At 36.8% G+C, this 12401-nt stretch overlaps 1 protein-coding gene across 3 annotated transcripts in view; it reads right to left on the minus strand.

The window, feature by feature from the left end:
- ZFAT (zinc finger and AT-hook domain containing) overlaps positions 1-12089 on the minus strand; it is an 89535-nt gene extending 77446 nt beyond the window's left edge. For 2 of the 3 annotated variants that reach the window (XM_085320713.1, XM_085320553.1), the window contains exons 1-2: positions 11824-12089; positions 174-344 (exon numbers count right to left, since the gene is read on the minus strand). In XM_085320713.1, the coding sequence (XP_085176839.1) occupies positions 174-327 (154 nt within the window). In that variant the 5' untranslated portion in view covers positions 328-344; positions 11824-12089. Of the gene's footprint in view, positions 1-173; positions 345-6920; positions 7014-11823 lie in introns of those variants that run through there. The other variant, XM_085320629.1, reaches the window with a different exon arrangement.
- Positions 12090-12401: the final 312 nt, after the last annotated feature.

A 12401-nucleotide genomic window follows, 5' to 3' on the forward strand; every position in this document is an offset into this window, starting at 1 on the left:
CTCTAATCTACTTTATACCGAATGAAATTTAGGTGGGCAGCATACAGTCACCATTATAGAAATAAGTTACGTAAATCATTCTATATACAGTGTAGAATCATCATATCACAGACTTCATTTAAAAAAATAAGTGAGTGATTAAAAATTACATTCTTCATAATTTATGAAAGTACCTTCTCCATTTCTTTTTATATTTGTGGGTGCTGTTAGCGGCTGGAGCGGAATAATGATGTCATCCACACTAGTCCCATCTTCTGTATGCTTCTCTGAGACGTGAGACAATAATTCTGATTGATTTGGTGAAAATAAGTTACAAAGCTTACACATGAAGATGGAATTGACCCCTGAAAAATAAGTTTAAAGACARGAGTTAATACTTGTAAATTTTAGTGGTTTATTTGAAATACCATTAGTTATTGAAATTTTATTTCTGTTAACACAAACTGGACAGTAACTAGCTTAAACAAAGAATGTTACACTATTAAAGGAATGTATTCATAGTAAATCACAAAAATAAATAGTTTAAGAAATGACTAAAACTTCTGCCTAGATCTTCACAGGGCAAGAAATTCCTCCTTACTCAAATTTTCTTGGAAATAATAAGATTTAAAAGGAGCAGGATAGGAAAAGAAAAAAACAAAAAACCCACATTTTTCTCCTTCCAGCCTCAGAAGGTAAAATATATATATACATACATACATATACATACATACAAAATGTAAAGTCACTGCACAAGTTCATTGTGTAACAYGCTGGTATAAACACAAAGCATTTTATCCTTTCAAAATGACTTTCTAGGGTAGAAAAGCTGGGCTCCACATCTAATTTATGTTTATGGACCTCATTGCTCTTTCCTACACATATTTACRCTTTTTATCTATCTTACCTAAACAAGTCTAATTCTATAAGAACTTAGTAAATTTTTCAACCTATGAAAGTGCTGGAAAAAAAAAGTTTGGAAGAAATAAATATTGTAATAGATAAAAGGAAACTACTGTCTTAACTTTTTTTTTAAGAAAAGGAAAAAATTAGTATTTTATGAAAATATACATCTTCTGATAGTTCTTTTTTAACTTAGCACATTACCAATAGCATACAGTGCAGTAAAAAAGCTAAAATGTTGAGTGCTCTCAGGAGTAGTTATCTAGAGATGTGGCTACACAATAAACAAAGAGCGGGGAGGAAGGCTGCAACGTTGCAGACCGCAAAATATTGTATTACATAACAGTCATCCGTATGCAATTGCATCATCTTACTTTCTCCTGCCCATTCACTTCAGAGGTGTAGTAATACATTTTTTTCCTTCTTTGAACCACTTTTTTTTTTTTTTTTGGGGGGGGGGGCAGGAGGCTCGTGTCAGGCCTTATCTTGCACCATCTACATGGAAAAAAAAATGGCAGGAGTAGGAGGAAAATTTAAGAAAGGAGGGAAGAGAAGATTTACTCCCAAAACAAATCATATCACATTGGCCCTTGAAGTAAAATTAACCTTTGACATAAACAGAAACATCAAGCATTTCACACATTCTTTGACTTAAGAGTCCTACAAAAAAAAAAAAAAATGTTGATTCSCAAAGCAATCCCCCCCAAACCAAACAATCAAATTTTGAAGCATTAGCAGATGAAGAATTACATTAAAACCATTAAAATTCTCCTTGTCCAGTATTTTAAACAGAAATTTAACAGATTTTTTTTTGAAAAAAAATGGTCTCCTGTATTTACAGAAAGTAGATATGTACTGTGAAAGCAAAAGCAAAGCCACAAGAGAGTAAAGGACAAAAGAGAAGAATTAATGCATAGTTAACAATTGAGGGGGAAAAAAAGCTTTTTTAAAAAAAAAAAAAAAAAAAAAAAAAAAAAAAAAAAAAAAAAAAAAAAAAAAGGAAAAAAAAAAAAAAAAAAAAAAAAACAAAAAAAAACACCCCCAATCTTTTGGAAAGCAGTTAATTCAGGAGACTTTGTTTGTATTTTAAAACTCGTGATTTGTTTTAACGTTTTGGTTTTTTCAGTAGTCCTTGCTCCCTCCTGTGTCCAGTGAAATCCGACAACCAGAAGCCGATTTTAACAGTGTGCTAGTTCCTCAGCTACGTACATAAACCTCTGGCCCAGAGATCTGCTTCAGTTCTTCCTTTCCCTTGGGCCCCAAAGGAAAACTAGGGACATACGCGGACAGCAGCAGGGAACAGCCAATACTCTTTGGGGTACACACCAAACCACCTCTTGGGTAAACACAGAAATGAAGTGATATTCCATAAGATCTGGGTGATTTTTAGGAGGAGAGAAGAGAAAAGCTGTATTTTCAGGTACCCTTTTTGCAAAGCAAACACTACCCCTGTTCAACATTCTTCTCTTCCTTTCATGACGGTTTGTTCTACTCCAGATGAAGGAATCTTTATGGAGTTTTGGATGTTAAGAACAATACAGTTGACTCTCTTTTATAGTTATGTACATCTGTAACAAAAATTCTCATCTCTAATAAAACTACTTCAAAACTAAAAGACATMGTATGTCTTAAAATATCTCTGAAAAACACCTAAAATATTGTTTCTGTTTCTACATCTCAAATATACTGTATATTATGTATACACGCATTATGTAAAATGTATTATATGCTCAATGTATTCTTGTAAGATCAGTAAGGTTCCTTCTCAGGCATTTGTCTGCCTTGAGCATATGCACATTTTTATTTTAATCATAGTATGTATATAACAGAAGGCTCCCCAGCCATTTACTATTATTCTTTCATTAAAAAAAAAATGTAAGGCTCATTATTGAAAGAGTAAGAACTGTTCCATCTAAATGCATATGCATATTTAAGATTCACAACAGAAAAAAAAAWTATGAACATTTCATAACTCAATCAGTGAATCAATTTGATTGATTCACCAATCAAAAAGTTTAACATTAAACATGCAAGTTCTGCTGTCTGGAAGACACTTCTATTTTGAGGTTTTATTATCTGCTGCCATCACTGCTTCCTAACTTGCTACTTTTTTCCTCCTAAAAGTTCAGGCTCACTGTCTTGTGTCTCCTATCTCCTCTTTCAACAGTTTTAATCCGTACTCACACAGCACCTTATTTCTCACTGCGCACAGACAGGGTTTGGCGAAGGGGGCAAGAGCAGGAAGAATGCTCAAAAGACTGGTTGTTTAAAGTACCTGATAATACAAACACATGCCTAAGGTTTTTCTAAGAAGCTTTCAGTAAACACACAAAGTTTAAAAAAGTCCACCACAGGAAACACTCAGATTAAAGCTGGAACAAAACCAGAAGTGAATAAGCCAGGTTGCAGAGAACAGCGTGAGTGAAGGTCCAGAAACCATCAGGAGAAGCAAGCAGAAGACACACGTGCTTTACTCGGAAACACGATGGAAAACCAGGTAGAGGGAAAAAAAAGGAGTTTAGGAAGAATGACTGGAAGACAAAGTCAAGAAGCCAAAAGCAGAGGATAAGCTTTGCTGATCATGGGCCTGAACAACTAGATTGGAGTAAGCAAACGATAATTGATTAACAGTTGCTAATTAGGTGGTGTAGCAATACAGCAATGAATTATAGTCAATTAAGTGTAAAAATCAAATAAGCAATAAGTCAATTAACAATGCAGGGAATCAATGATTAAGTACCGGATAATTAATTATGTAGGAAATCTACAGAGCAATTAATTAGACAGCAATTAAAAATGCAGAGAATGAAAGGAATAGTAATCAAGTAGGCAGGTAAACAAACATCATGAATTTCAGCCAAAAAACAATCTGGAATATRCTACTGCCTAAATATGCTTTCAGTCTATTCACTACCTCCTATTTGCCTATATAAATTATGCTAAGCATACACCGAAATTAGGCTATAACACAAAGTCATTTCAATGAGTTTTTTTTTTCAGTTCTTCCAAAGCATTCAAATGTACTTAATTAGTCAAAAATATTTTTCATTTTACTGATCAAGAATTGAGTAAGCCAGTCTTTAATTTCCCTTTACTGAAGGTCAAACAACTAGTTACAGGCTAGGAAGCAGACTCCCTTATTCACAATCCCTCCCACAAAATCTGAGCTATCATCTGCCTTGTTTTGACTGAGAGCAGAGTGGCGGGAAGAGGAGGAAGAGGTAGGAGCAGAAACATTCAAATTAGAAAATCTATAAAATAAAGATTATTAAGGGAAACAATTAATATGATATTATCATATATCCCAGAGTTAACTTTAGCAAAGTCATAAGCTTTCATTTAGCATAAAAGATAACCTGTGGGTTTTTTTGATTTAGTTTGGTTTTTGAAAGCAAGTATTTCCATGAGAAACACAGAGCAAGGGAAAAAAAGAAAAGGGAGCTTATCCATCTGAATTTGTGTGTCATATAAATTCTTCTAAATTAACATTTCAGCACACTTTTTAACACAGGTAGTGTTTTAAAACTTCTATAGCAGCCTTTACAGTTCTGTAACAGTTAAAGGCAAGTAGAACTCCATAATTAAATGCAAAAAGTTAACCTGACATCTATCGGCCTAAGAAATAATACAGTTGATAGTACAAATACTTACTCACCTCTTCAGTGTTCCTAATATRTACAGCAATAAAGTTCAGAATATAAGTAACAACGTACTACAGTCTAGCCTTACTAGATAGCTTTGGGAAGTAGGACAAATAAAAAAGAAGAAGAAAAAACCCAACTCTGCTGTTTGATCACCACCAAATCCTTACTACCACGAATTTTCTGCAATTAAAAGCCTTATATTTCATTCTCAGACTAGGACTTTCATTTTTCTTTTTTCTTTTTTTTTTTCCTTGGGATGAGTTTTTTGGTGACAGTTAGGTATTTGTGACAGTATAACAGAGAATTACACATTTTTTGTCTCTTCGCCTTCACCAGTAGCATGTTTGACAGATTTCCTCCCACCTGCAGCATCCTTTTAATGCAGTTTTTATCACAGTTTTGTATCTCTTTTGTCTCTCGAGTTATACTAGCCTTTGTTTCTGATTCTTTTGTTCACTTCCTATCATGCGTTTTTTAATCATTTCCTTTTTTTTTTAATCCAGTGTCTTTCATATTCTCTATCACACACTTTTCCTTCTCCCTGTTCCTCACTATGGTTTTCCAAGCTCTACTCTACTCAACACAACTACTCTTATTAAGTTATACTTCCATTTCCAGGACTCATTTTTTTCCTGCGACTAAAATAACTTTGCTTCTCTCTACTCAGGCCGCRTTTGAACCCAACGGTATTCATTCTTAACTTAAATTAAAATCTTAAAGACAAAYGTGGTTTCTAGTGTTCATGGAATTTAGACAGGTCAGATCTAAAGCTACCACGCTGTCTTCACTATATGTATACTGAATGACAGCCAAACACCGTCTCRCAGCATTCTGTCATAAGCAAGACTCAAGGCATTCCTCTACTCAGATGAGGTAAGAAAATGCATCTTTACTTCTGGAGTTAACACCTGGTTACACCACAAGAAAACTAACCCTCTCTTCTCTAGTAATATCTATAGCTAGGCACTTTTCTTCCTGCAAAGAGACAACTTTAGCCACTGATCATCATTTTTTTACTCCAGATGGAAGATCTCCATAAATTGTGCCACATATCTGGTTCCCCACACCCTTGACCCTAGTTTCCCTTTTCTTCTCTCTTTCTGTGTGTAAGAAAAGCAAGGTTTGTAAAGAAAGGKCTTATTTTTGTTACTATTAGTTTCTTTACTGAACCTGCAAGAAATATTAGAAAAAAACGCATACAAGCCTTCAGCTCAGAATCACCTCCCCAGCTCTGTTCTCCTTCTCCCAGTTCCACAGCACTGGCTTCTCCCAGTGCTTTGTTCCAGGTCACTGAAGTCCCGGCTCTAGTTCAGCAGGCAGCTCRGGGAGAGCTGACCGGGGGCGCTGCGGCAGGGAGAACCAGCCTCCCCCAGGCTCTGGGTCACCTCAGCTGACGCAGAGGTCCACAGAAWCCCTCTCGCTTGCTCTTTGCCTTTCAGGTTTTCAAATGCAGGAGTAAGTCATATCCGAGCCCAYGGCACTTACTGCATAATTCAAATAGGTGAAAGGTAGTGGTAGGGGTTTTTTTGTTTTTTATTTTTTGTTTTTTTTTCCTTTAAATGTTCTTTATATGAAAACTCTTAAACACAACAGTATGAGGATAAACTCTTTTCAGTTGTCCCATGTGACAGGACAAGACGCAATGGGCAGAAACTGAAGCACAGGAAGTTCCGCCTGACCGTGAGGGGGAATTTCTTCCCTGTGAGAGTGACGGAGCCCTGGCACAGGTTGCCCAGAGAGGTTGTGGAGTCTCCTTCTCTGGAGATATTCAAGGCCCGCCTGGTTGCAACCCTGTCTACCATGCTCTAAGTGACCCTGCTGAGCAGGGTCTCTAGAGATCTCCAGAGGTCTCTTCTAGCCTTACTGATTCTATGAAGGTTCCTGTCTCCTTCTGTTGGGCATTCAAGAGTACATCCAGGAAATAAAATAAAATATAGCCAAGAATAGGACAAAAAACATCAACTTTTTTTCCTTTAAGATTAGATTGTAGTCAATTACATTGTTTACCAACATTTTCATCAGTATATTATTTCTGATCTTTCTCCAGCAAGTATTACTGCCGCAGTCCGTGCTATTCTTGAATCTCCAAGTYCATGCCTATAAAAACAGTTAAACTTGTGGACCAAGTGAAAACACATTCTACAGCMCTACCTAAATATATCTCAGCATTGCACTACGCTCAGAGATAACCAACGGCCTAAAATCTAGCTAGTACTCACTTCAAAATATTCCTGAAACAATTACTTTTTATTATAAAAAATAACCTCTCAATATCCCAAGTGCAACAGTATCTAAAACCAGCTAACACAAATGTTACAATAAAATAATTAGAAACAAATTGTAGTTTCATCTACCAGCCAGGCACAGCACTGCATGGCTGGCCAACAAGCTTACTTGTCAAAGAAAAGGAAGTGTGTTACTTCTGTGCTGGAGCGCTTCACGATGTTGTCACTATTCTCCCTCATTCTCTATTTTCCATCTTGAAATCTGCAATTATTTGATCACAGTACTATTAACCACAAGCTGTCTTTATTCATAGTTCAGCTCAGCTCTCTATTAGAATAGGAMACATAACACATTAACAAGAGAATTACTGAGAAATTAAAAGAGTTCTCGTACAAAGTCTCAAATGCAGTAATGAACAACACTTTCTGTTATGTAAGGAGGTGGGCACAATTCTTCTAATGAAAGTATAGTTTTTAATAAAGAACTCTTCTTGCACAAATACTGAGCAGGTAAGATAYTAAATTGTCCAGGAACAACAAACAGTATATAACTGCACAAGATTTYTCTCTTTGGGAGCTTCTTTAAGTAGAGGAAGGAATATTAATTTTTGTCCTCAAGGCTGAATAAGGGAACAGCATGCAACAAGCCAGTAATTTTGGTCTAATATAGGCAGAATTATTTCTGAGTTAAAAAAAAAAAATGTGTTTGAACTAAACATAAGAGAATCAGTACATACATACAATGAATTAGGCTATCATATCATAATGTCAAATACATAACAATATTGTTCTTAAACATCAAATCTTATTCTCCTGTCCATGTTAGGGACTATCTTTTCATATTCAATGATGTTTCAAATAAATTAAATTTTCAAAGATATGTTATCATGCATCTCTGACTTTTGTTGTTTTGCTGAAGAGACACTGTTGCCAAGATGGTCTTTTTTTTTTTCATTAAAATCTACTTTAATCTGTTCCTTAGAGAAGTCAAAATATATTTTAAACATTGTGAAATGTGTGACTACTCATTGTTAATATTTTCAGGAAATTAATGCCATTTCATAATCTCAGAAAAATAAAAATAACTATCAATGACATTTTTTATCTTCCAAAGAAGAAACTTCAAATGAATCTAAGTTTCAATTACATATGCTTTAACTTCAAAAGAATATACTTAGCCAARGATTCATTTGCCAGACTTCTTCTTTCACCTCATAACATTTTAGTTATCATTTTAATAAAGATGTTAGTATGAACTAATTTTATTTTTCTTCATTTGATAAAGAAAAAAAAATACTATTTTTGTCCTAATTATTTTCTCCATTTTGCTTCATCAAGAAATTAGTGTGCAGAATTATGGCCTATCTGCACTGCACAATCAAAAACATTATACTCACTAAGGATTTAAAAACACATATACAAAACTCTCATTATTTGATACCACTAGAGCAGGAATATCCCAAGGACTCCTTCTATGAACACCTGGCTGCAACTAGGTTCAACAGTGTTTCAAAACCAACCCATGTCTGCTTTCACTTCTTGCTGCTAACTAAAGTCCAGACAATTTACTTAGCCATTARCTTTATCTCACAAACATTTTTCATTTTAATAGAAGAGATTTATGGAAAATTTGATACAGGATGCACTCCTGTAAAAGTTAAATGATACTACGGGTTTATGGAAAACAGACCTCATCATATATATTTACTACTTTCTAMCAAGACCAAAAGTTTAGTTTACAAGGTAAACTGCAACTATGGAGATTCTTAGGTTTTATGGGGAGGTGTATGATTTAAGCCTAAAATACACTGAAGCTTGTGAATATTTCTCATTAAGAAATAAACAGCATTCAAAAAACCTCTGCAATACAAACATTCTGTGACAGAAAAAAAATCACAACAGTGATGTGGTGAGTAGAACTAAACTGATAGTTTGATATATACTTAAAGGAACACCATGAGTTGAGGGAAAAAAAGAAAAAAAAGCTAAAGGATAAACAGGCTTTATCTAAACCAAAATTTAACAGACCATGGAAAATTYTTTAAGTTAAAGACTGAAGGGTAGCTGACAAGAGCAAAAGACTACAAAGATCAAGCTGCCTCACCTCACAGTGAGGACTATCAAGAGGACTATTTAAAACGAATATTAAGTATAGAATTTCAACAGGAAATAGAAAAGAACAGTTGGAATAAATTGTTGTTTTTGTTTCCCATTTCTTTGCAGTTGCTTTAAGTAAAGCAGCTACATGCTTCTACACTAATGCAAGAAGCTAGTTCTAGGGCAGAACCAGAACGCTGAGCTGTGAACATGAATATTGATATAATCTGTTTTTCAGAAACTCGGTTGAATTGATGCTGCCTGTTAAAGGAAACCTAGAATCAAATCTGATCATCAGGCTACTTCAAGTAATAAAAACTCTAAGGACTGAAAATCTAGCACTATATAGCAAAACACATTGTTAGGACTGGGTTATCAGCTGCTTGACCACTATGGTAAGAGAGCCTGTGACACTCTGAAGGAGACAAAAGAGGTTACAAATACATAAGCAATAATAGCAGGCTTCAATTACCCTTATGTAGATTGGTTAAATGTCAGGTCAGGACAGGAGATTAAATATTTAGACATCATTAATGACTGCTTCACTGAGCAACCCATCGGGAAACCACATGAGGAGAAACAGTTCCTGACTTTATCTAGCGTAAAATACAGGAGGTCTTTCAAAGTGATACTACTAGAGAATTACTCTGTAACTGATTAAAGAAGTAATCAGAAATCTTTTACAAGAGCAACAAAAAGTCAGATGTTTATGTTTAGTAACGTGAACTGAAGCATCGTTAAAAAGGGGCGGAGGGATAAAACATTTGAAAAAGAGATGAATCCTTGAAAGCAGCAGGAAAACAAAAAAGCATATTTGATGCTAATMATTAAAAAAGATTTTAGAAAGACCCAAGGGAGGGAAATGGAGCTAAATACTAAGAAAGGCATCTTTGTAGAAGAAAACAATTTCCTAAAAGTTAAAAGTTCTGCCAAATGAAACTGTGGCAAATTAAATGCCAAAACACAGTGAGGCCAGTCAATACAGATGTTTCAGGAATTTTGGGAAAAAAAATAGGATTTTTTTTTATCCACCTCAGTGAGCCTATATATTCAAAAGCCATGTAGGTAAGTAAGGAATCATCAAAGAATCTGTTGGACAAATTCTCAGAACCATCAAGTGGAAAGACACCACCCTGGGCTCAGCAGCTGCACTTACCACGGCCCAGCAGAGTATTCTAGACAAACATCACTACATAGTTGCCCTATTCTTACACTTTCCCATAGACATCTATTATGACTCAGTGAAAGACAGGATGTGTCGCACTCTCTCCCCCATAAGGGGARGATAAGTTGATCATAGTAGTAAGTTTAGCCTTAAAAATCCATTAAATTCTACTTTATCCTGTGACATCCCAGTGCTACTTACACTGCAAACCAACAGAAGAAAAGCCCTATCTTTTAATCTTGTGAACAGGTCACAAAATTAAAATCCAGAACATGGAATTCCCAACATTTAGACATTTTTTAAGTCACAGCTGCAGAACCATACTTCACAGATCTTAACATAGCTCTGCTGCTGTATTTCAAATACTGTATTTCACCAACATAACACAGTACCAACTCCAAATACTTGATGTAAAGACACCATGATCTCCAGTGTAATAGGAGAAAAACTGAGTAGTAAAGGTCTACAGTTGCTCCTTCTGGTAGATGTATCAGTTTTAGCAGATTAACTTGAGTTCCTGAAACACTGAGTAGTCAGAGATACACTGACTTCCTTTAGAGCTGTCTAAGGCGCTACCAGCAGCCAGTACATGATGAAACAGCACTCCCAGCAGGAAAAGGGCAAAAGCCTCTCACCTCTCTGTTCTTAGTCTGAAACATGTCCCCGTCTTCACCATATGCATCACCATATGCATTCTCTTTAACTAGTATACCTGTAACTAGATTTGTCAAAATATACTTCTAAAATTACTGAAGTTTAACTAATGAAGGCAGATGAAATACATATATACACACAAAGGTATTTTTATATACATAGTACTCTATACAGTAGCATATAGTATACTATACATACTATATACAGTATATATAGTAGTATATACGCAGTAGCATATACATTCTTATACTCACATCAGTTGTAAAACTACTCCTTGTAATAATTGCACAAAGTTCTGCAAAATAAAACACTGCCTAAATGCATTCACATTGCCTACAATAAAAAAAAATGAGGAAAAAAAGAATCTGTTTAAAAAGGATGTTCTAGTAACTAGTTTAGACCAATCACAAAGCTCTCTCCATAAATGATTCCAAATGAAACACATGAAAAAAAATAAGGAAAATAACTAATCTGTGGTGGCTCAGAATAATCAATTTACCTCCCAGAACTATAACAAGGTCACTTTTTAACATAAGCTGGTTAGTTACTATTATTGCAACATTGTTTTATGAACTTCCATTACTACAACTATACATTGCTACAGAGTAAGCGTTAACACATTGTTTTCTGATGTTGAAAAAAAATCTTGGTTTTATTGATATTTATATACCAGTGTATCTTTTGATGTAGCAATAGGGTGTAAAACATCAAGCCTTTTCCGCGTTCCTAGGGGGTCCTCTTGTGGCTAAACACAGCACTGCAGAAGTCACTAAAAATACAATACTGTAGYATCACGTCCTAAACTACATTGCAAGAGGCACTGAAAACATCTGGACTCTCACAAAAAGTAAGCAAGAACTACGCAATCGGTTATGAGCTCCAGGATACGCTAGATAAAATGCTCTGAACCTCGTTTTTTYGGTAGGACACCTAACAGAAGTGCTTCTGAAGTCAGACACAGCGTTCAGCAGTTGCAGCTCAAACACACTGACCACATTTCTGCCCTCAGCTGCCCTCAATACATTATTAAGACCAACGTGTTTACGTAAACTAGGAAATTTTTTCTTTGATTATTAGAAAGGCAACTTTATATTCTCYGATTCCATTTCAGATGAGAAGTTAAGTAGCCGTGGCACGTTTTTACAGCAGTACTTACGTAACGCTTGCTAGATATGCTGCTATTTAGCTAAAAGCGATTTTCCTGACAGGGCTGTTCTCCTGCGGGTATGAAATCCTCTTTGAGCAGTAAATTGTTCGTAAACACGCCAGAGGATAGCTGGGGGTAACTTGGGGATATCGATTAAATCCCCCCCCTCAGAGGGCAACAGCCGGGGAGCCGCAGGGCCGCGCAGCGCGAAGCCGGGGCAGGGCCGCTCCGCGGCGCGTCCCGCGGGCGGCCAGGGCGCAGCGCCCACGGCTGAGCCCCCCCCGCCAGGGGAGGCCGCGGCCGGGGAGCCGCGGGCTGCGCCAGGCCCGCAACCGCCGTCGGGGCGGCGGGGCCGAGCCCGGCCTAGGCCGCGGGAGAGGCAGCGCCGGAGGGGGCGATGGTGCCTCCCTCTCCACCCCCGACCCCGTGTTGGCGGTGGGGGCCGGCACCGCCTCCCCCTTCCCCCTTCTTCCCCGGGACCTGCCCCACCGCCACCACCACCATCGGCCCGCCCCCGAGGGAACTATTTCGCGGGCGGAAGGACGCGCTTTAAGTACGCGCCGGAACTACTTCCCGCCGCCGTCGCC

This window comes from Rhea americana, unplaced genomic scaffold (assembly GCF_003343005.1).
Source record: "Rhea americana isolate MKP2758 unplaced genomic scaffold, rheAme1 scaffold_0, whole genome shotgun sequence".
In the NCBI taxonomy this organism is placed as follows: Eukaryota; Metazoa; Chordata; class Aves; order Rheiformes; family Rheidae; genus Rhea; species Rhea americana.